Source organism: Sphaeramia orbicularis, unplaced genomic scaffold, assembly GCF_902148855.1.
Source record: "Sphaeramia orbicularis unplaced genomic scaffold, fSphaOr1.1, whole genome shotgun sequence".
Taxonomy (NCBI): domain Eukaryota; kingdom Metazoa; phylum Chordata; class Actinopteri; order Kurtiformes; family Apogonidae; genus Sphaeramia; species Sphaeramia orbicularis.
The window spans coordinates 279,734-305,274 of record NW_021941558.1 but is presented as its reverse complement, the minus strand read 5'-3'; the positions used below and the strand labels follow the sequence as shown (position 1 = coordinate 305,274).

Genomic DNA, 25,541 nt, shown 5'->3' with positions numbered 1-25,541 from the left:
CTGTTAGATCCAGTTCTTTTCATATTTGTCTACATTTATGAAACTTGTGCGTTTGTTTTTATAATCCCATATTTGCATGTTTTCCAAGTTATGTATGCTCATCAAACGGTTCCACATATTCTTTTATAGTATAGTTTTCTGTTAAAGCGACAGAAACACTTAAGAGGACATTAAATTAAATGACTGTGTTGTTTCTGTTCGTTTGTGGAGGTGTTTTATTTTCCGTACTTATGTGGAGTCACATATGTTGTGTTCCAAACTGTTTCCTTCCTCATATTTACAGTGTTCAAAAGTTCATATGTTTGTTGGTTCACACCTTCCAACTGCCTTTGTTTTTGTCTGTATTTTATCTAACACTGTGTGTGTGTGTGTGTGTGTGTGTGTGTTTTTGTCTGTATTTTGTCTAACACTGTGTGTGTGTGTGTGTGTGTGTGTTTTTGTCTGTATTTTGTCTAACAGTGTGTGTGTGTGTGTGTGTTTTTGTCTGTATTTTGTCTAACAGTGTGTGTGTGTGTGTGTGTGTGTTTGTCTGTATTTTGTCTAACAGTGTGTGTGTGTGTGTGTTTTTGTCTGTATTTTGTCTAACAGTGTGTGTGTGTGTGTGTGTGTGTTTTTGTCTGTATTTTGTCTAACAGTGTGTGTGTGTGTGTGTGTGTGTGTGTGTTTGTCTGTATTTTGTCTAACAGTGTGTGTGTGTGTTTTTGTCTGTATTTTGTCTAACAGTGTGTGTGTGTGTGTGTTTGTCTGTATTTTGTCTAACAGTGTGTGTGTGTGTGTGTGTGTGTTTTTGTCTGTATTTTGTCTAACAGTGTGTGTGTGTGTGTGTGTGTGTTTTTGTCTGTATTTTGTCTAACAGTGTGTGTGTGTGTGTGTGTTTTTGTCTGTATTTTGTCTAACAGTGTGTGTGTGTGTGTGTGTGTTTTTGTCTGTATTTTGTCTAACAGTGTGTGTGTGTGTGTGTGTGTTTTTGTCTGTATTTTGTCTAACAGTGTGTGTGTGTGTGTGTTTTTGTCTGTATTTTGTCTGACAGTGTGTGTGTGTGTGTGTGTGTGTTTGTCTGTATTTTGTCTAACAGTGTGTGTGTGTGTGTGTTGTCTGTATTTTGTCTAACAGTGTGTGTGTGTGTGTTTGTCTGTATTTTGTCTAACAGTGTGTGTGTGTGTGTTTGTCTGTATTTTGTCTAACAGTGTGTGTGTGTGTGTGTTTGTCTGTATTTTGTCTAACAGTGTGTGTGTGTGTGTTTGTCTGTATTTTGTCTAACAGTGTGTGTGTGTGTGTTTTTGTCTGTATTTTGTCTAACAGTGTGTGTGTGTGTGTGTTTGTCTGTATTTTGTCTAACAGTGTGTGTGTGTGTGTGTGTGTGTGTGTTTTTGTCTGTATTTTGTCTAACAGTGTGTGTGTGTGTGTGTGTGTGTTTGTCTGTATTTTGTCTAACAGTGTGTGTGTGTGTGTTTTTGTCTGTATTTTGTCTAACAGTGTGTGTGTGTGTGTGTGTGTTTTTGTCTGTATTTTGTCTAACAGTGTGTGTGTGTGTGTGTTTTTGTCTGTATTTGTCTAACAGTGTGTGTGTGTGTGTTTGTCTGTATTTTGTCTAACAGTGTGTGTGTGTGTGTTTGTCTGTATTTTGTCTAACTGTGTGTGTGTGTGTTTGTCTGTATTTGTCTAACAGTGTGTGTGTGTGTGTGTTTTTGTCTGTATTTTGTCTAACAGTGTGTGTGTGTGTGTGTGTGTTTTTGTCTGTATTTTGTCTAACAGTGTGTGTGTGTGTGTGTGTGTGTTTGTCTGTATTTTGTCTAACAGTGTGTGTGTGTGTGTGTGTGTGTGTGTTTGTCTGTATTTTGTCTAACAGTGTGTGTGTGTGTGTGTTTGTCTGTATTTTGTCTAACAGTGTGTGTGTGTGTGTGTGTGTGTGTGTGTGTGTGTGTGTGTTTGTCTGTATTTTGTCTAACAGTGTGTGTGTGTGTGTGTTTTTGTCTGTATTTTGTCTAACAGTGTGTGTGTGTGTGTGTGTTTGTCTGTATTTTGTCTAACAGTGTGTGTGTGTGTGTGTGTTTTTGTCTGTATTTTGTCTAACAGTGTGTGTGTGTGTGTGTGTGTGTGTTTGTCTGTATTTTGTCTAACAGTGTGTGTGTGTGTGTGTGTTTGTCTGTATTTTGTCTAACAGTGTGTGTGTGTGTGTTTTTGTCTGTATTTTGTCTAACAGTGTGTGTGTGTGTGTTTGTCTGTATTTTGTCTAACAGTGTGTGTGTGTGTGTGTGTTTGTCTGTATTTTGTCTAACAGTGTGTGTGTGTGTGTGTTTTTGTCTGTATTTTGTCTAACAGTGTGTGTGTGTGTGTTTTTGTCTGTATTTTGTCTAACAGTGTGTGTGTGTGTGTGTTTTGTCTGTATTTTGTCTAACAGTGTGTGTGTGTGTGTGTGTTTTTGTCTGTATTTTGTCTAACAGTGTGTGTGTGTGTGTGTGTGTGTGTGTTTTTGTCTGTATTTTGTCTAACAGTGTGTGTGTGTGTGTGTGTGTGTTTTTTGTCTGTATTTTGTCTAACAGTGTGTGTGTGTGTGTGTGTGTGTGTTTTTGTCTGTATTTTGTCTAACAGTGTGTGTGTGTGTGTGTTTGTTTTTGTCTGTATTTTGTCTAACAGTGTGTGTGTGTGTGTGTGTTTTGTCTGTATTTTGTCTAACAGTGTGTGTGGTGTGTGTGTGTTTTTGTCTGTATTTTGTCTAACAGTGTGTGTGTGTGTGTGTGTGTGTTTTGTCTGTATTTTGTCTAACAGTGTGTGTGTTGTGTGTTGTGTTTTTGTCTGTATTTTGTCTAACAGTGTGTGTGTGTGTGTGTTTTTGTCTGTATTTTGTCTAACAGTGTGTGTGTGTGTGTGTTTTTGTCTGTATTTTGTCTAACAGTGTGTGTGTGTGTGGTTTTTGTCTGTATTTTGTCTAACATGGTGTGTGTGTGTGTGTTTTTGTCTGTATTTTGTCTAACAGTGTGGTGTGTGTGTGTGTTTTTGTCTGTATTTTGTCTAACAGTGTGTGTGTGTGTGTGTGTTTTTGTCTGTATTTGTCTAACAGTGTGTGTGTGTGTGTGTTTTTGTCTGTATTTTGTCTAACAGTGTGGTGTGTGTGTGTGTTTTTGTCTGTATTTTGTCTAACAGTGTGTGTGTGTGTGTGTGTGTTTTTGTCTGTATTTTGTCTAACAGTGTGTGTGTGTGTGTGTGTGTGTGTGTTTTTGTCTGTATTTTGTCTAACAGTGTGTGTGTGTGTGTGTGTGTGTGTTTTTGTCTGTATTTTGTCTAACAGTGTGTGTGTGTGTGTGTGTGTGTGTGTTTTTGTCTGTATTTTGTCTAACAGTGTGTGTGTGTGTGTGTGTGTGTGTGTTTTTGTCTGTATTTTGTCTAACAGTGTGTGTTTGTGTGTTTGTGCAGAACATGCGTATTCGCAGCGTCAGTGGGGACACATACTGCACCAAAAGTGGGAAAAAGTTCAGCGGTCAGGTCCAGGAGAAGTTTATGATCATCGACTGTGAAGAGGTCATCGCAGGGTCGTACAGGTAAGGGGGCGGGGCACGGGGGGTGGGGTGAGGGGGCACATTCTTGAACATGTACTGTACATGACCCCCCAGCAGCGTTCCTCTTAAATCCACCTCTGCTGACGTGTGTGATTTAGGATCAGATGACACTTGTGTGCCTCTGGTGACATTTACAGATTTATGATCCTCCTTCAGATGGATGAGTCCTCATACGTCTGTCAGTTACATAAGAACTACTCTGAAAAAAGCTTTTCCATTTGTATTAATGACAACATATCATAAAAATTTGCCAGTTTTTTTAATGTAGTTTTTTTTTTTTTTTACCCTCTGTATCCAAGATGTTTTTCATAAAAAATTCAGTGAAAATGGCTGAAACTGTATAAATATGTTTGCATGGCCTCAAAGTACTAGAAACACCCTTTCCATCCATGTATTCCACTTATACTCCAGGTAAATGCAGGCCCACTCAGTATCATCTGAATTATTTTTTTTACCTTATGTACCTGCTGGACCATGCCCTAATGTGGATGTTGACAGGTCAACCCCAGCACTTACGTTCTAATGTTCTAAAACTGATCTTCTTCTTACCTTACATGTGTTTTCTTGTATTTTCATACATACTTATCGTTTTTTTTATCACTTATGGGTAAGGAACCAAATATGGTAACTTCACTGACCTTAATTTTCTACATAACCATAAAAAATGTTGAAATATTTGACAAACATAATAAAGTGTAGTTAGGTCCTCCTATAACACTAAGGTGCCCTGTTATACAGAGTTAATGACAGATGGCTGTAGTTCTTTGTGCAGTCAGGCTGTACTTTAGAGGCTGCAGTTTTCTGAACACTCCAGATGTTTGGTCCAGGTTCCTTCACAGTGGGCGTCTACTCTGCACACACTCTGGTTGTTAGGTGAACCTTTGCAGTTCTAATAGTGTACAGGCTGCAGACCGTCTGTGCAGCAGAGCAGACCAAATGACTTCACACACTTACCTGTAAAGGCAGTTAACGTCTGACTGCTGAGGGCAAAACAGACCGGTCTGAACCCACAAGGACCCCCTGGCACATCTGTGACAGTTCACACATAAACCTGTCTAGATTTAACCGTCCTTAAGTGGTTTTATCTTCAGGTTTTTTCAGTGTAAATCCTGTATTTTTCTATTTTTAATTCCCTGTTCCTGTAGATGTTCATCAAAGCTCAGTTGATGGTTCTTCTATCAGAAACAGATCCAACTGAATAAACAGTGTCTTTTTCAGTCCAGTCTGTTCTGAACTGAACATAAACCCAGTGTGTCCGTCCACTGGCACTGATCCAACTGCATGGGTTTAACCGGAGAATCAGTGTTGGAGAAGATGACATTTATTGTCTGTTTTATTTTTTTTTTTTTCAATTTTGTTCAGTTTGTGGCTTAGTTTCTTAATATTACTTATTATTTTGTTGATTTCTTATTATTTTTTGTTCATTTTATTTATCGCTTTGCCTCTTTTAAGATGACAGTGTTTCCACAGTAACTACGAAGCCTCTGAACGTCCAAATATGGTCATATCTGATGACCATGAAAAGATGAAGAACTGTATTTGACACCAATTATTGACATGGATTGATAGGATTAGTGGATCAACAGGAATTCCACAGTTTAGATCAGTGGATGAATTTGCTAGATGGTGTACGTTTGGGTCTGTAAGGGTTAAAGGGCACATGTTCTGGTTTAAAGCGTAATGTTGTTAGACAGATTTTGCATCAGTTTCAGGAGGCTTAAATGACTCCTGGTGCAGAAATAAAGAGGCTCAGACTGTTGGAATGAACACAGAGTCAGTTTGACATTTCCTTTGTGTCCTTCCGGATCAGTCGGCCTAGTGTGACACCCAGCAGGAAGACATGGAGAACAGAAACGTTTGCAAATGTGTCTGTGAGGAAGAGCTTTGTGTGTCAGCGCTGGTGTCATAGACTGCTGCTGGTATTTAAATGTGTTCTGGGAAAAACCTCAGATATGAGTTCAATATCTGATGGAGAATGAACGGTGAGAAGAACAGCAGCTACAGGAGCAGGTTGAGTCCAAGCACAGGTTCAGACACTGTACACAAGGCTTTTAGAGCGTTTTCTACCTGGTGTTTGTTTGTTTTACACTGATTTCACACTGAGGGGGAAGTAGGTGGAAGCAGTCAGTAAGAGCAGATTAGATAGTTTAGTTTTTAGGGGTACAACGGTACGACGGTACACATACCGTTGTACCGTTGGATACGCTCCTCACGGTTCGGTATGAGCATGTACCGCGGTACTGCTCTTTTGTTGTTTTCAAATTACATTTCAGGACAACTCGTATTTATATTAGAGCTTTGCAAGTCGACTGACTTAAGGAACTGTACTGCCATTGGTTGGAGCCGGACAAGGAGCCCAGCTACAGCATTATGGAGCAGAGCTGGAAGTGGCAGAGCCCAGACCCTTCACCTACCCTTCTAACATGAACAGTAGTATCCACGTTAGGAAAACCTCCTCTGTTATCGCCATATTTGGTATTAATGATCCTCTTCTTCTTCTTCTTCTTCTTGCATATACTTTTAAGTCACCTCACACACAGTCAGACTATTTATTTTATTTAATTTTTTTTAAAATTTAGTTTATTTTGAATATGCAACAAAACAAAGTAATCTGTGTTAATCCTTAGAAATAAAATAGGTAGGAAGAAGTCATGGAAAAAAAACAACAAAACACAATGTATACATACTAGCAGCATTGCACCTGTGGTGCCGTCGTGTGTGAAAAGTGCCTGTAGATGATTGTAAATGGACACAGCAAGAGCAGCAGCAATTTTGTAAAAAATTGTCGTGATGTTATTTGTTCACATTATTTGGGAGTGGATATTTAAGGAATATTTTCAAGACACAATTCTGCATTTAGGCAGTTTGCTTATTTCAGTCGCATCAATTTATAATATTGTCTTGTCCAGCAGGATTCCATTCATCCAGCGGTAGTGAACTGCAGCCTTCACATGTTAGCATGGTCTGCTAACAGTAGAAATGTCATGAACGGCAGCAGAAGCACTTCTGAAAATGGAGTATAACAGCAAGGATGAAGAATTCAAAGTAGACAGAGGCTCAAATCTCCCAGCATACCTCACAACATTTGAATACAGACATAAAATTGTGCCTAGTACATAGTCAGGTCATGTTTGTATTCATTTGGTGAGTTTGGTGGTGATGGGGCCTGTGAAGGCTGAGGAGAACCGTACAAACGAACTCCTGTGGTGGAACAGCGATGGGACACAGGACGTGGATTATAGAGTAGGATGCATGACTTCATTTACACATTTGAAAAGCAGCAGGAGGAAGTAGAACTTGTTTAACCCCACCCCTTCTCCACACGACAGTCTATCCTTTAACTTTTATCAGCAGAATATATGAAAAATAAAGTCCATTAGATCTGATCTTAGTAATGAACCTCACTGATCACATACACATATAATACACTGAACAAAAATAGAAACGCACCACTTTTGTTTTTGCTCCATTTTTCATGAGCTGAACTCAAAGATCTAAAACTTTTTCTGTGTACACACAAGGTTTATTTCTCTCAAATATTGTTCACAAATCTGTCTAAATTTGTGTTAGTGAACACTTGTTCTTTGCTGAGATAATCCATCCACCTCACAGCTGTGGCAGATCAAGATGCTGATTAGACAGCAGGATTTTTGCACAGGTGTGCCTTAGGCTGGCCACAATAAAAGGCCACTCCAAAATGTGCAGTTTTATCACACAGCACAATACCACAGATGTCACAAGTTTTGAGGGAATATGCACTGGTCATGTGACTTCAGGAATCTCCACCAGAGCTTCTGCCTGTGAATTGAATGTTCATTTCTCTACCATAAGCCATCTCCAAAGCTGTTTCAGAGAATTCATGAAGAAGACTGTGTGAGGAAAATGGTGGTCACACCAAATACTGACTGGTTTTCTGACCCCCCTGGACCACCCAATACAGTAAAAGTGCACATTTTAGAGTGGCCTTTTATTGTGGCCAGCCTAAATCACACCTGTGCAATAATCCTGCTGTCTAATCAGCATCTGGATCTGCCACGGCTGTGAGGTGGATGGATTATCTCAGCAAAGGACAAAGGAGAAGTGCTCACTAACACAGATTTAGACACATTTATGAACAATATTTGAGAGAAATAGGCCTTTTGTGTACAGAGAAAAAGTTTTAGATCTTTGAGTTCAGCTCATGAAAAATGGGAGCAAAAACAAAAGTGGTGCGTTTATATTTTTGTTCAGTGTACATGCATATTCAAGCTTTTTTTAAATATTAACTATAATATTTATATGCACTTTAAATATTTACTCCAAATAGAAATCCACTCATTAATAATGTGATAATATGTTCTCATTGTGACCGTCTGTACTGAGAACAGAAATGAAACACACACACGCACACACACACACACACACTACTGTGGATTCACTTCTGTTCACACTGACTCATCCTGTTCTCAACCTCGACTCCATTTTGTTTTTTCTGTTTGTTCTTTAGTCCCACTGGGAAGTGTGTGTGTGTGTGTGTGTGTGTGTGAATGTACTGTACCAGTGAAGCTGCTAGACTAACACTCTGGGGGTTTTAACACTCCAGTGTCCCTGTAGAAGGCCTCAGTGTGCATAGTGCCTGTGTTCTGTGTCTGTTCTCCATCTTAGGCTGTATTTAGAACAGTTGAGTCCACGTGGTCAGGGTTAGTTTTCCAGTCTGAAGGACATGTCAGTGTCAGCTCTGTCAGACGTCTGCACTCACACTGACTGAAGCTTTACACTGGTTCAGAAACAGATGTGAAGAGGAAAAGGACACAGTGTGCACAACAGCAGGATTTGTGTTCTTCAGTTCAGTTAAAGGTGCAGTCTATAGAGGGTTAAAGGTGCAGTCTGTAGAGGGTTAAAGGTACAGTCTGTAGAGGGTTAAAGGTGCAGTCTGTAGAGGGTTAAAGGTGCAGTCTGTAGAGGGTTAAAGGTACAGTCTGTAGAGGGTTAAAGGTGCAGTCTATAGAGGGTTAAAGGTGCAGTCTGTAGAGGGTTAAAGGTGCAGTCTGTAGAGGGTTAAAGGTACAGTCTGTAGAGGGTTAAAGGTGCAGTCTGTAGAGGGTTAAAGGTGCAGTCTGTAGAGGGTTAAAGGTACAGTCTGTAGAGGGTTAAAGGTGCAGTCTGTAGAGGGTTAAAGGTACAGTCTGTAGAGGGTTAAAGGTACAGTCTGTAGAGGGTTAAAGGTGCAGTCTGTAGAGGGTTAAAGGTACAGTCTGTAGAGGGTTAAAGGTGCAGTCTGTAGCAGTGACGTGCAGTGGGGTTCATGGCTAGGGAGGCACTGACTCTTTCAGAGCCAGATCTACAAATATATGGTGGCCTGAGAAACTGTATAGTCCGGTGTCCGTGGTTCGGTCAGGGGTTGGTCGGGGGGGTTGTACAGTAGCGGTCCGTGCTGCTTGTACTTCACAGAAGTCAAAGGTAAACTTGCGGCTCATTTCCTTTTCTCTGTCCTGAATGTGTGTGAACTTTCATCAGTGTTCAGGCCGTTTGTTCTGTATCAGACTGATGCAGGATCAGTCTGGTGGTTTTTTGTATACATTTCTGCTGTGGTGGACAGCATTAGTGGAAACACTAGTAGTAGACGCTCATGCTGGGTCTGTCCACCCCTAGTCTGGGGGGGGCAGAGGATACCTCACTACAGTATGTAAATGGGACTGCAGAACCAGTTTGGGCCACAGTCCTACAGACGACACCTTTAATGCTTCTGTCATGTTCTTAAATCAGTCTGATTCTAGAGGCTGTTCTGTGAGTGTGAAGGAAACAGTCAACAACAGTAATACTGTTCAAACTCAGATTCTGTCAGTTGAATATGCATTTTTTTTCTCATCAGTGTAGTTGTTTTTATTTTTTACCAACCAAGGAGATGATTACCTAGTTCTTTCCTTTGTACATATTGCAGTGCTTTAGGATTTTTTGTGTTTGTTAAGAGACAATAATAAACACATGGACAACATAATTTCTTGGTGGTGACTCCACCCTTTGGCTTCTTGGAACCACAGAAGACTTTAAGACTTTCATTATCACATTGGAGGACAGGATTAAAAATAACTCTAAGCATTACATTTAATGTGCTTCATAAAACTTCCCTGTCATATAGTTATTGGTGTTAGTCTTGTTGTGCTTGAACCTTAGATAATCCTGTTCAACTCCAGTCGGTGTTTCAGTTCCAACCTGATACTGCACATGTGTACGTGAGCGTCCTGTTCTGTTTACCCTTAACATTTCAGAATTACTCATACTATTACCTGTGTATCATTTGTGTCTTAATCCTAAACAGTTCTGTGGGTGCGCTGATATTTAAAGTATGGTGTTAGGTGTGTGGGCGGAGCCTGTTGTGCAGGTCGCTCTGACAGGCATCAAACCATTAAGCTGACAGGAATGAAAGGTGAGGGAAAAAAAAAGGAATGAAGGGTGAGGTTCTGGACACCAGCCAAACACTGCTGGAAAGGCAAATATAGTTTTATCAGCACAGCACTGAACTGCACAGGACTGTGGTCTAATGTGTCTGTAACACTGGAGTTAAACAGCTGAAAACACTGGAGTTAAACAGCTGAAAACACTGGAGTTAAACAGCTGAAAACACTGGAGTTAAACAGCTGAAAACACTGGAGTTAAACAGCTGAAAACACTGGAGTTAAACAGCTGAAAACACTGGAGTTAAACAGCTGAAAACACTGGAGTTAAACCAGCTGAAAACACTGGAGTTAAACAGCTGTAAACGCTTGAGTTTAACAGCTGAAAACACTGGAGTTAAACAGCTGAAAACACTGGAGTTAAACAGCTGAAAACACTGGAGTTAAACCAGCTGAAAACACTGGAGTTAAACAGCTGAAAACACTGGAGTTAAACCAGCTGAAAACACTGGAGTTAAACAGCTGTAAACGCTTGAGTTAAACAGCTGAAAACACTGGAGTTAAACTGGCTGTAAACACCGGAGTTAAACCAGCTTAAAATGCCAGAGTTAAACAGCTGTAAACGCCGGAGTTAAACCGGCTGTAAACGCCGGAGTTAAACAGCTGTAAACGCTTGAGTTAAACAGCTGAAAACACTGGAGTTAAACTGGCTGTAACGCCAGAGTTAAACCATCTTAAAACACTGGTGTTAAACTGCTGTAAACACTGGAGTACACCTCCAGGAGTTCCTTACCTGGGAGTTCTCTTTGAAATATATCTGAGAAAGGTTAGCTGGATGAAAAGGCAGATAGGAAACTGAGTCAGTGATATTTAACAGATAAAACCAACATTTATCTGTTCATTTTAACCCTTTCATGCATGAATTATGAAAGCCTTGATAAAGATTTTATTTTATTTTTTTTACTGAGTGTGTTTATTCGTCTAGGCATTAAAAAAAAACTATGGGATTGACATTTTTTTTATGAACCTTTTTCATGGAGTTGCAGAAATGTCCGTTCAGCTGGACATCATACATTAAATTTTTGAAGCGAAGAAACATCTTTACTGATAAACTGTGAAAACTATGAAATAAAACCATTTTTAATGCAGCTAATCTGATGTTTTCTCACATTTTAACAGACTCTAATACTGGTCATTACTCATTCCATGGATAGAATATGTGAAAGAAGAAACCTTTTAGTTTAAAAAAATAATAATAATAATGATAATTACAGTCTAATAACAATAACAAGCAATTGATTTCCACTCAAACATGTCAGTGCAGATCAGGTTCATGAAGAACAGCAAAGTTACAGTAATTATATGAATGTCAGTGTATTATTATGGGATGGTGCATTAGTGTCCTCTGTGTTGGCTGATATGGAACTAAAACAACAAAACCCAGGAATAGAACAGCTGGAGAAGAACTGACCACTGGAGTGACCACTGGAGTGACCAGTGTACATGAAAGGGTTAAAGGCACTAGTACATCACATCCATGTCCATCTTGTGTCTTAACTTCAGTCTGTATGAATCCCAGTGTGTACTTATACACAGGTGGACGGTGGATTGGATCATGTGATCATTAGTGCTGATGACAGCGCAGAGGGGGCGGAGACTCAACTAACATTATCTGTTGTTTCCTTTGATGTAAAAAAAATCGAAGGACCAGTGGATATCCACAAATGCAGAAATATTTCTAATGGAAAAATGAAGCCACAGACTGAGACAAGTGGATAAAAAGTGGAATAAATGGACTATATTTACACTAAATCAGTAGACCTACTGTTACTGCACGGGCACACTGTGTTCTTTTGTACTTATTTATACGGCTGTGTATCGGCGAGAATCTGGCAATATGATACAAATCCCAACACTAGGATCATAATACAATATATCACAATATATCATGATACTGTTAAAAAGGCAATTTTTTGTTTTTCTTTTTTTAGTAAATGATTATTTCCTTGAAGAACTGAATTCCAGTAGAAATCTGCACAAATCCTAAACACATTTGTATTTGATCCCAACAGGATCTAATGTTCTATCATCAAATGTTCAAACTGTGTTCAAACTGAAATTCTGTTTAACAGACGTTAGTTTCAGATCCTGTTCAAATGTTCAGATTCTATTAGTTCACAACTAACATCAGAACAGGATTTGAGTTTAATCCCAACAAAGGAACCAACATTATTGAATTAAAGAGTGTGAAATAAGAATAATAAAATAGGAACAAAAAACCAAAAATGAACCTCCACAATATCTGCATTTGAATAAATACCTAAAAATATCCATACAGTACTTTTTAATATCGATACAGTATTGTGAAATGAAATATCACGATACATTGCAGAACTGATATTTTCTAACAGCCCTAGTTATTTGTGATCTTGTTTGTTCTTTTTATTGGTTTTTAAATTTTTTTTCTCCTGTTTTGTGGGGTCTCTTTTGTTTATCTTTTTTTCTTTTGGGATACTGTGACAATTCTATATAAAACTCAATAAAGTTTTAAGTTACAAAACATACATGTTAAAAATAAATAAATAAATATGTGTGTATATATACATATATATATATATATATATATATATATATATATATATATATATATATATATTGCTGAGCATCCCGGTCTCATATTTCAACCCCACCCCCCACCAGGGGTGGGGTCTATAACCTAATTGGGTTTGTAGTTTACCAGTGACCCAGAATAGATGTGGTTACATTTTGGTAAAAGTAGGTCAAAGTTCACATTTTTAATGAATTTTTTAAAATCTTTTTTTCTTCCATTTATTTATAATGGGCGAAATTTCAAATGTCTATAAAAACATTAATTTAGTTTCAGTTTCCTTCAAACTTGGCACAAATATAGAGACAACTGATTCATAGAGGTGATGACATCAGCTGGATTGATGCCAAAATAAGATACAATACGCACAAGGGGCGGGGTTTGGGCCTGGAATCACTTAAGTACAAGTACACACACTGAGTATCAGACCTGATGCTGGTATCAGTATCGGTGCATCCTTATACAAACTAAAGTTACTACCTGACAGAAATGGAAGTACAGACCAGAGACACCTGTTTTGTTTTTTGTTTGTTTTTTTTTTCACATTTTCTGAGACCAGCTGTTGTCATTTTCAAGGAATGAGCTCTAGTGCCAAAGTCACAAAGATTCTTATGAACAGTGGGTTCTGGTTCGAATCTCCTGGTTCCTGTGAAATCTGGACTTCGTAGACTTTCGTGGAGGGAACAGTAGTTTCTTACGGCCGTCTTCTGTAGTTCATACGGTTGCCGTTTAAATCGTAAGAGCAACTTGAGGCCTGTGTGAAAAAAATGACATGATTTTGTGTCATTCGAAGACCGTACACTTCGGAGTACTTGTATCGGAGTACTTTTACAAGTACAAGTACACATGCTGAGTATCGGACCTGATACCTGATACTGGTATCAGTATGGGTGCTTCCCTAATTCAGACCCTTTATATTTCATCCACTCAGCTCCTGCACTGCTAATCCAAACCCATACAGTCTTTTTAGGTCAGTGATCTGACTGCATTTATATAAGTGTTATTAGTTCAGGGAGGAAGTACAGATGATTAAAGCTGATCTTTAATATGACAGTCCATGTTCTAGATTAATGACTTCAGTGACAAATGGAGCTCATTTGACCTTTAAACAGCAGCTTCCTGCACGCTCTAAATGACACCTTTAAACGCCAGCGTCAGAGCAGAGCAGAGCAGTTATGTGTGCACAGAGAATGCACTTATTCTGTTACATAAAGTTGTTTGTTTCAGTAGTTCTATCTATAGTCAAAGTATCCGTCAGTGTCTTTATTATAATAAAACTCATTCTATAGCTGCTCATAGAAAAGTAGAAGGTTCCTACATCTGGACTTTTCTACATGAATATCTTGTTGATGTTAAATGTGATAAATGTTTTACTCGGATCCAGTCGTGGCTGAATGTGTTTCAGACTAGACCTGGTCCTCCCTCTGTGTCCTCCCTTCACTTATTGGTTTGTGCGTCACCGCTGCGTCTCCTTTTTCGTGGTTTTATCGGGGGGTCACTGGGTTATTTCACTCGTCTCACGCCCACAGACTCGTACGATACGTTCGTGGTGAAGGCGTGTGAGGTGCTTTTGCAGACGTCTTGGGTGTTGGTGTACCTGTTCTGCAGCTGACAGTTAAGATGATGAGTCACACTGTGAGTCATCAGAGTTCAGGCCGGTGTGCATTTATTTTATCAGCTGGAGTTGGACACAGATAAAGCCCACAGCTGACTCAGACCTGGGGTTTTCTGTGTTCTGTGACGCTGTGGAAGTTTGTCAACTGTCAGCTTTGGCACATATGAGTCTTTGTATAGACAATTTAAAAATAGATGACGGAAATGTTGGCCTGTTCCACATTTTGCATCCGACAATTTCCTTCTGATCCACTCATTTTAACACTTACTGTGGGTGTATTATGGGAAATTAACACCATCATCAACACATTTGTATATGAAACTGGGTTTATTTCAGTATCCGTCGTTTTTCCATCTTTTTAGACCCAATAATAAAAGGTAAATGTAGACAGATTTACCCCAGGATGGACCTAATGATGACCTCAAACCAGGGTTCTAAACTCCTGTTCTTTCAGGTTCCACATTCAGTCTGATCTGATCTGCAGTGGACCCAACCAGGAAAAGAAGAACAGAAGAACCGATAAATGACAACTCCAAATTTATGTCTGTGTTTTAGTAAAAAAAAAAAAAAAATTAAAAAATTAAATTATGAAAATACTTACGTTTATAAACTATCCAAATAAAACAGATGTGAAGAACCTGAAAAAACTGACATTTCTTCAGTAAAATCAGTGTAATGTTCTCAGTCTTCTTCCTCCACTTCTCATTAGTCCATGTGCATTCTGGATCAGATCTGCAAAGACACTAAACACTGAGGAACAGGAAGAAAAGAGTTCAAACTGGACTGAATTTAATACAGACATTTCAGGTTGGACACATTTGTTCAGGTTAGTCACAGTTTATTGGTACAGGAGAGTTTGGAAATGGAAAGAGTTTCACAATTTAATGTGATTTTTTTCACTAAAACAAAGACAAACATTTGCAGTTGTCATTATTTACAGACATAATGTCATATTATTTTTTCCATCAAACCCAGTAGTAAATCTGCAGTCCTTCTTCTGTGTGGGTTCTTCTGCTGTTCTTATTGGACTGTAGATCAGATTGGTCTGGATGTGGAACCCACACTAACATGAGTTCCACAGCCTGGACTGTGGAGTTTAGACACTGTGTAAATTCATCCCAGGGGTGGGACTGGAACCTTTGGGGGGTTTGACAGGTTTGACAGCCCTGCCTCAGATAAATGCACCAAAAATAAATTATCCTCTTACTGTGATCCATCCCATAATTAATGAAGTTATAATCAAATATTGGGTCCAAAAATAGGACCCAAATATGGACATTATTTTAACCTAATTTAGCTGTATTAGGGTTCCTTTCCCTTTGGAATTTCACTTCTTCCCATCCATCTATTTATTATTTATCTATGTATTGAGTGTTTCTGTTAAAACTAGTATTATTGCATCATCATTATTATTCATGTCTTTTTACTCTTTGTGTTATTGAAAGAAATGATGTTTATAGATATATAACCATCATTTCTTTTACTTTTATATCATTTTTATTTCTCCCTCTACTTCACGGAAGGTATGCAAATGACATTCTTTTATTTTGTTTAAAATAGAACTAAGTCAAGCTGAGGACATTCTGTGAGCCTTTTGGGTTTCCCACCTCACCTGCACATTTTTGTACCCCTCTCTCTATTAAGACAGATATGTATGTGTATTTGTCTTATGTTATACTGTATGTGCAAGTAAATAAAATAAGTAACCAAAAAAAAGACAGTTAAATGTGCCTCGGTGTCAGTGCATTAGCTGTGTAAACATGTGTGTAAATGCTCTTCTATAGACTCTAAATACAGACACTGTGTTCAATGTGTGGATCCCAGTGGGTTTTCTAATCCACACATGGGTTTGGTTCAATCTGAGTCTCATTCCAGGTTTAGGCTGGAACCCATCGTGTCCACTGGGGTTACATATAGAACCTGAACATTTAAACACATAGAAATCACCAGTGATTTTACAACAGCTGTCATTTTTGTCAAACACTCTGCCTTGAATATTTACTACGGTTCCCAAAATGCACCTGTTAGAGAATAAAGAGATATTCACAATAATAGTAGTGTGTAATTTTTGTGTCCTTTTGACTGTGTTACATGTGGATTTATATATAAAATATGATGCAAAATAACATAAAAATGTGTTTTATCTGAAAAATAGTTCGTCTTTTATCTGAGTAAATTTTTTTTTTTTTTTTTTAAATGGACCCAAAGTTCTTCCAAATCTGCTTCAGAACATTGGTCTATATCTGGTTTGAATGTTTAACCTTCTGTCCTGTTTTTAGGACCAGTTTATAGAAGAACCCATATTTAGACACTTCCTTTAAGAATACATGTTTAATTAGAGCAGAAGTGTGCCTTTCCCAGTGTTCCCAGTTGACCCTCCTCTGTCTTGTGTCCCTTCCAGTTTCACCTGGTTGTCGGCTCAGGTCCACAGTAACATGGTGATGCATTTCTCCGGTCGCATCACGGACAGCTTCGACCGGGAGTTCCGCTGTCTGTACGCCGACTCGCAGATCATCGAGTGCTTCTTCAACCCGGACGAGGAGGGGATGCCCTACTACCCAGCGTACCAGGCCATGATGGGCCCAGGGATGGGCCTCAACATGGGCCTGGGTCCAGTCCTGGGTCTGGATCTACTGTCGGACAGGTACCAACCAAACCAAACACACACTCCAAGAAAGAAAAGGTTGGAATTTGTTGGATTTATGGTTTTTTAAATGTAAAAAGATGCTGCAGTTAATTGCAAAGATAACCTACGAATAAATCCAAAGTAATTGTGTCGATAAATCTAAAATAAGCTGTTACTTTAATGCTACAACTTCAGAATTACATTTTCTAATCAACAGTACTGGTTTGGATCATTTCGGAATCGATTCATAACAGAAGAACGAACCAAAAGAATCGAGTTAGTAAAAAGAATCGGATTTCCCACTACTACATTTACAATAAAATGTGTGTAAATCCAAACCAATACTGTCTTTCACACATCTCCGGTGGACCCACCACCCACCAAGGGAGCCGTAGGGGCCAGGTGCAATGTGGATTGGGTGTCAGTCAACGGCAGGGGGCTCGACGACTCGATCCCCGGACACAGACTCTGGCTCTTGGGACATGGAATGTCACTTCACTGGGGGGGAGGGAGCCGGAGCTTGTGAGGGAGGTTGAGAGATACAGTCTAGATCTAGTGGGGCTCATCTCCACACACAGCTGAGGCTCTGGAACCCAGCCGCTGCTCCTCCACATCCAGAGGGGCCAGCTGAGGTGGCTCGGGCATCTGTTTCGGATGCCTCCTGGACGCCTCCCTGGGGAGGTGTTCCGGGCATGTCCCGCCGGGAGGAGACCTCAGGGAAGACCTAGGACACGTTGGAGAGACTATGTCTCTCGGCTGGCCTGGGAACGCCTCGGGGTCCCCACAGTAGAGCTGGAGGAGGAGTCTGGGGAGAGGGAAGTCTGGGCGTCCCTGCTTAGACTGTTACCCCCGCGACCCGGCCCTGGAGAAAGAGAAAGAGAATGAATGAATGAATCTTTCACATATTTGTCCACGCTTTTGTTTAAATAAGTACCCGTTGTGCTGATGTTTGCTGTGTGTCCGTCCTCCAGCAGACAGAGGGACAGGGTGTGCTCTGAAAACTCCAGCAGCCAATCCAGTAACAGCGTGTCCAGTGTGAAAGCGGCGCCTGGAATGAGCTCCAACACCGTCTACAAAGTCACCCAAGGTCTGGACAAGAAGGAGCCCAACAACAACAGCAACTCCCACCTGAGCCCCGAGAGGAGGGGCGGAGCCATAGAGAGGGGAGGGGGCCAAACCCCCACGCCCCAGACCCAGATAACACCGGGCCCTCGGGTCAACAATCACAGCCCTGTCCCCGATAGGCCGTCTCAGACCTACGGTCAGCCAATGGGCATCGAGTGGAACAAGCCCAGCGCCATGGACGTGATGCGCTCCAACATCGGTGGCACCGCCTCCAAGTTCCAGGCGCTGGGTTTGTACGACCACAAACCCAGTATGTTCCACACCTCTGGGTTCGTTCCTGGAGCTCCAAACTCCAACCTGAACCCAAAGCCCCAGATCCCCTCCCCCATCAACGAGAGCAAACTCAACTCCAAGCAGAGGACTACTTCCAACCAGTTCCTCAACAAGCTGTCCGACCTCTTCCTGCCTCCGTCCAAAGACAAGGACACCTACAACTTCCGCAGGTCACCCTCCCCCCACGGCACCTCGCCGTGGGGAGGACCCGACCTGTCCCAGGCCGAACCGGAGAGCCAGCAGAGCCCGCCCCCGCCGCCGTCTCCGGTCACTCTGATGAACCGTCAGGACCAGAAGCGCATGACGCTGGGCCACAGTAAACTGGACCTGGTCAACCAGTACAACAAGATGAAGTCCAAGCAGGTGTACAGCCGCTTTGAGCTGAAGAGCACCAACTGAGCTGGGGGGTGGGGGTGGGGGGCACGCCAAAGAAAACAGGCTGGGGTTTATTTGACCGGACTCCTTTAAATGTTCTCAGCTGAAAACAAACAAACAAAAAAAAAGACTCTGTGGACTGTTTTCCAAAAAGTTCAGTTTTTCTGCAGTGGTGGGTTCTCGTCTTCTTCTACGATTTTACAAAGTGGAGTCATTCCAGCCCTTTTGACTTTTACTTATTATCTGTTAAACCTTAATGCCTCTTATCATGTGATGACACTGTACATTTGTAATGTTGTTACCACCTGAAGGTGAAACATATTTACAAAGGACACCAGAGTCAAAAGGGTATAATTCAAAAGAACGTTTTTTATTGTATTTGATTTATTCTGTTTCGTTCTTCGTTGATTTACTTCTTTTTCCTGTTGAAAACACGCTGCTTTTAATGAAGCAGAATCCAAACCCATTTAGAACCCTGTTCCCAAAGTAACAAAAGAAAAGACCAGAGTGGACTGGCAAACTAACCATAAGGGCTGGACAGGCCAACCCCGTACAGGGCCGCAGGAGCTGCCAGCGCACCGCTAGCCTGTCAAAAAAAAACAAACCACAAAATAAGTCCTAACCAAAGAAAAAGTGAAAACAGGACGTCCAGATCCACCTGGACAAACAAAAAAGGAAGGCTAACAAAAGGCTAACAAAAAGCCACGCTGGTGTGCAGCAACCTGTGTGGAGTGGGGTGGGGGTGGGGGGGTGGAGTGGACGGGAGTGGGGGGTTAGGGTTAGGGAGTGGGGGGGTGTGTGTGTTGGGGGGGTTAGGGTTAGGGAGTGGAGCAGATGCGCGCCCCGACGTGTGCGCTCTAGACGCTGGCATCGCTGGAGGAGGAGGAGCGAAAGAGAAGCGCTCCACAGGTGCTCGCCTCAACGGCGCCAGTGGAACCAAACCAACTAAAGGTGCAGGAGACTTTCATGAGGAATTTTTCATCAGATGTGAACCTCAGTTATGTCCTCAGTATCATGAACCTGTAGGTCTTTCTGTCATTACTCACCTGAATCTCGTGCATTACGGTGAACTATTTCGAAGTGCCATCCACCAGAAACAAACCCGTGTGTTTACATTCAGAGCCGGGAGGGAACTCGGGCATCTTCGGAATTTTTTTGTCGCGATGTGCATTGTGGGAAACGGAGGCTCGTGCTGCCGCTGCTGCTGCAGGGAGGTTCATGCAGCCGCCAAAACTCCTCAGGAGGTACCTGTCATTCACCGTCGAGCCGTCGGGGAAATCTCCAGGCAGAAGCAGAAAAATGGGTTGCTGCAGTCCCAAACCCAAAATCTGCTCTATTTTTGTACCAACAGCTTTCCAAAAAGTCGTAATTTTTGTACAGGACCAAAAAATGTGTGTTTGTCGTACTTTTTAGTGATAGTTGTTGTTGCTGGAGGCCTCCAGTGCCTTCTGATGCACTTCATCAGTTCTCATCTTCACTCCAGGGCTTCACCTCAGCTCAGAGAAACCATCAGAGGCATGTTTGAAACCTTTACAGGGTGGTCAGAAGGAACTAAGCTTTAAAAACTGGTAGTTAAATCCATATCCTTATTAGAAATGTACTGAAACAAATAATACATGTTCTTTATTCCATGGAAAAATGAAAGTAGGCAGGCCAGGTGAGGCAGGTTTATTTCTAGAGCACTTTTCATGTACAAGACAATTCAAAGTGCAGTACAAAAAACATTAAAAGCATTACAGCAGAAGCACTAAGAAGTATAGGCATGAGAAAAACAAATCAGATAAACAGATAAAACGGATAAAACAGATAAAAACTTGAAGCTTAGAAGAATAAACACTCTTTTCAAATGCTGCTGAGAACAGGCGGGTCTTTAACCTGGATTTAAATAAACTGAGTGTTTAGTAGGAGTGGCAGTAGTAAGTTATTTGTCCATTTAACAGAACATATGTCCATACATACAGTTTGGATTTCTATATTAAAATGGGTGAAAAGGCGTAAGCTATAGCAGCAGCTTATTTATGCCTGTTGATTATACCTATTGATATTATGCCAATTCGTCCAGTAGCAAACTAGACATGGAAAGAAGTAGAAAAATAAGAACTACTGAGCTAAAAACATCTGTTGAATTAACCAAGACAGTTTATTCAGTCCATGTGTTCAGAGATAAGTACGATATTTGATTCTGATATGAAGATTAACGTTCATTTTCCATGGAATAAAGAACATGTATCAACTGTTTGAATAAATTTGTAATAGGATAATGGATTTTATTACCCGTTTTTAATACCTAGTTATTTTTCTCCCCCTCCTGTTCAACCGAAGCAATAAACACAGACCGTCACTATTTGGATGCAAATCCTTTTGGTTCGTGTGTTCCTGCTCGTTTCTGAAGCAGGTTGTTGCTGTTTTTGGTGTTGTGGGCATTTGTTTTTGTTCTTACTACTGAAATCTGCCCGGCATTTCGCAGACAGATTGAACTTTCTATTTGTTTGACATACGCTGATAATGTACATATTGTATATTGTGTAATGTTTTGTGAACTGCCTTTGAGGAACTTGGGTTAATGTTGAAGAAACACTGCTGTTATTTTTACATGATGTTACTTCAGTTGAGAATGTGAATGTAAAGTTGAATATCTGTGTTCAAGTTGGTCCCAATTTGTAGGATGAACAGTTAAGGATTTAATAAAAACCAAACGATTAAGTTAAAAACGCATTATTGTCTTTATCAAAAATACACAGACATAAACACTTTAATATCATCTGTCAAAGTTTTTGGCAAATGTGCATCAAATACAGAAAACTGAAATTACAAGTCTAAGACTGCACAGTGTAAATGAACACAGAAAAAAATATCAAAAAATAGAATAGAACTATAACCTATAAACACTTATAATGATAGACAGAATATACACTGTAAAAAAATCTGCAATTTAACAGAATTTTCATTGTTTATTTGACAGATTTTTCCTGCATTTTCAAGATCCAGGAAAATATCAATGAAATGACAAAAACAGACTGATTGTACATGTCAAATGGAAAAGAACATGAAAAAACTGTAATTGAAGAACCAAGGGGGGGGGGGGGGGGGGGTTCAGCTTCCAGACAGACTGGATGAAACTGTCCTACAGTCTGCTGGTCCTGGTCCAGGTCTGGGTCCTGGTCCTGGTCCTGGTAACAGACTGCAGCTGTCTGTCAGACAGGTGGGTGGGGTCACTTCTGGAGGTCTTTGGGCTGAGACGGGGGCTGTAAATGTCCTGAAGGGAGGACACACACACCAACAGCCTCATGTGGCCTTTAAAAGGCTCCTTTTTATTTCTTTAAATCTGACTGTGTTGATTCTTTATATTAGTATTAGTATCTCTATTAGTATAAGTATTTCTATTAGTATTAGTATTAGTATTTCTATTAGTATTAGTATTTCTATTAGTATTAGTATTAGTATCTCTATTAGTATTAGTATTAGTATTTCTATTAGTATTAGTATTAGTATTTCTATTAGTATTAGTATTTCTATTTGTACTAGTATTAGTATTTCTATTAGTATTAGTATTAGTATTTCTATTTGTACTAGTATTAGTATTTCTATTAGTATTAGTATTAGTATTTCTATTAGTATTAGTGTTAGTATTTCTATTAGTATTAGTATTTCTATTAGTATTAGTATTTCTATTAGTATTAGTATTTCTATTTGTACTAGTATTAGTATTTCTATTAGTATTAGTATTAGTATTTCTATTTGTACTAGTATTAGTATTTCTATTGGTATTAGTATTAGTATTTCTATTTCTATTAGTATTAGTGTTAGTATTAGTATTTCTATTAGTATTAGTATTAGTATTTCTATTTGTACTAGTATTAGTATTTCTATTAGTATTAGTATTAGTATTTCTATTTGTACTAGTATTAGTATTTCTATTGGTATTAGTATTAGTATTTCTATTAGTATTAGTGTTAGTATTAGTATTTCTATTAGTATTAGTATTAGTATTTCTATTAGTATTAGTACTAGTATTAGTATTTCTATTAGTATTAGTATTTCTATTTCTATTAGTATTAGTGTTAGTATTAGTATTTCTATTTCTGTTAGTATTAGTATTTCTATTAGTATTAGTATTAGTATTTCTATTAGTATTAGTATTAGTATTAGTATGTCTATTAGTATTAGTATTTCTATCAGTATTAGTATTAGTATAGTATTTCTATTAGTATTAGTATTTCTATTAGTATTAGTATTAGTATTTCTATTAGTATTAGTATTTCTATTAGTATTAGTATTTCTATTTCTATTAGTATTAGTATTTCTATTTCTATTAGTATTAGTATTAGTATTAGTATTAGTATTTCTATTAGTATTAGTATTTCTATTAGTATTAGTATTAGTATTAGTATTAGTATTTCTATTAGTATTAGTATTTCTATTAGTATTAGTATTAGTATTCCCTGTATATGACAGTAGTGAAAAACCAAACCCATCTGTCATGAAGTGAACTCAGTTCCTCAGAATTAAACACGTTTTGCGTTCTTCTTGTTTTTCATGGGTCAGTTTTGTGACATCATCAGTTTATTTCCTGGAGCCTGGTTCATGTTTCAGTGTGTGTCAGACTGTCTGTGTGACGAGATATTCGGAACAGAAATGAGACAAATAGATTTGGTCAGATTTAGATTTTTGCAGTGTACCTCCACAGAAAACCTAAAACCTGCTGCACTGACTTGTCATAAATGCAAGAAATAATCAAATGCATCAAAATGTATTAAACATTATGTGAATAATAAACAGCACAGACCTCCGCCAAGGCAGGTCACCCCCCCATCACCACCAAAATGTAATCATTTGTTCCTTGTGCCAGTATCAACACTTACTGAAAATTTCATCCAAATCTGTCCAGAACTTTTTGAGTTATCTTGCACACAAACAAACAAACAAACAAACAAACAAACAAACAAACAAACCCAGATGCAAACACACCCTGTGCTGTTCCTTGGCAGAGGTATAAATCACTTCTTCTGTCTCAGTGTACAGTTCTCTGCAGGTGATTCTGTCAGATTTTCAGTGGGATCAGATATTTGGAACAGAAATGACACAAATCCACTGGGACAGATTTAGATTTTTACAGTGTACCTCCACAGAAAACCTAAAACCTGCTGCACTGATTTACTATGAACGCAATAAATAATTAAATATTAAACATTATGTGAATAATAAACAGCTGTGATTACAGTACAGAATGAGTGAATGAATGAAATCTTTATTTCGAACATGTAGACAGTGAAATCAAAACAAAAATCAACCAACAAAATACAATAACAATGATAATACTAGTATAACAGTATCACACATCCTTTTTCCAACATACACTAATATGATAATACCATTTCCACCTTATCCTAGCAGATATGAATAAAAGCTGAACTCCTCCTCCCTCAAAGCTGTAACTCTTCAGTGGTTCCAGAAGACATCAGGCGTCCACAGTGGAGGTCCATCTGTGTTTGTTGTCCACACTGTTCCTGTGGGTTCTTGTGGGTCAGTAGAACAGGAACTCTCAGCCTCTGTATGTGTTCCTGTCAGGAAATGCAGCCCAGGCTGTGGGTCAGCGGCCCCCGCATGAACAATTAGGCCCAATAACCCCCACCCCCAAGGACACAAATATGAACAATGGAGCATCTATGAACGTGTAGACAAACAGAGCCCAGCCTGGACTGGACTGAGGTCAGTGCACAGTGGAAACCCATCATCCAGTCACAAAACCTGGAAAAACAAAAAAAACTACATTATTATGGAGGACAGTGTCCACCCAGGTTTGGATGAACAATGAATGTTTTCCAGGATAAATGTGGATCAGCAGAGGTCCACATTTTACCTACCTCAGGAAAATTACACTCCTAGTCGCAGAAAAAATGATAAGCCCACCCCTTGTTTTCTTCTGTTTCTTGTTCACTAGCAGCATTGTACCCGTGGTGCCACTGTGTGAGAAGTGCCTCTACATTTTTGTAAAGGACAGATTTTCAGTGAGAGTCCACCAGTGAATATCAGCTGGCACTTGACCTGTCTGGATCTGGTGATAAATACACACACACTGCTGACTCAAGTGTCAGCATCCCATGGTGAACAGAACAGGGACTGAACACCAGCACACACTGGCTGCTTTACAGCAGTACAGGTGATGGCCACCAGCTTATGGAAATGTCATGTACAACAGTATGATCAGTAGAAGTAGTCTGCCACCACCGTCCGTTTGTAAAGCACCATGTAATCCTGTGTTGTGCAGGTGATAATCTGAGCCAACATGTGAGGCATGATGGGAAGAGCATGTATGTGTTTGGTCTGAGTCTGACTCCATTCACCCAGCGGTGGTGAACTGCACAGCCTGATCCCAGTCCAGCTGTACACGTATATGTGCATCAGTTCTTAATCAGTATTCAAACAGATCCTCCAAAACCATTCCCTAAATGTTTCTTTGTCCATCTTATTACTAGATCTGTCAATCCTCCAAATTTGAAGAAAATCAGATAAAAACTAATAAAATGTCGACTCAATGAGCGGGAAAACATGGGCACAGTTTGACTGTTATAACAGAGCAGAATGATTGTCCAGAATGTTTGGAACACAATAAAGAATTCCTCCTCAACTCCTGTGTCTGTTTTATTCCAAACACACACATCCCATTGCTTTTCATTTATTGATCCTTTTTGTTGAACAGCTGTTTGATTATCAATTCTTCTTTTCAGGTTTAAGACAATCCACCATTTTGTTGTTAACCCCTTCTTTTCCAGCCCTTTAATTGGAATAATAGAATGGGAACCTGTTCTTTCAGTATTATTAGGACTAAATCTGCACAACTAGACAGATGTGGCTCTGCTCCCTGGTATGCTGCACAACATTTGGAACAATGTGTCAAACGGATGTTTACGTGGAAGCGCATGTTTTCAATGGTGCGTTGTTCACCCAAATTCCTGGAGTGTCCGTACACCAATATACTTCCATCACT

The 25,541-nt window shown here is 39.6% G+C and overlaps 1 protein-coding gene across 2 annotated transcripts in view; it reads left to right on the top strand.

Moving 5' to 3' along the window:
• The window catches only part of LOC115416089 (protein FAM83C-like), a 34,023-nt gene extending 15,360 nt beyond the window's left edge, over positions 1-18,663 (top strand). The window contains exons 3-5 of one of the 2 annotated variants that reach the window (XM_030129796.1): positions 3,415-3,539; positions 16,556-16,798; positions 17,752-18,663. In XM_030129796.1, the coding sequence (XP_029985656.1) occupies positions 3,415-3,539; positions 16,556-16,798; positions 17,752-18,577 (1,194 nt within the window). In that variant the 3' untranslated portion in view covers positions 18,578-18,663. The remainder of the gene's footprint in view (positions 1-3,414; positions 3,540-16,555; positions 16,799-17,751) is intronic. The other variant, XM_030129797.1, reaches the window with a different exon arrangement.
• Positions 18,664-25,541: the final 6,878 nt, after the last annotated feature.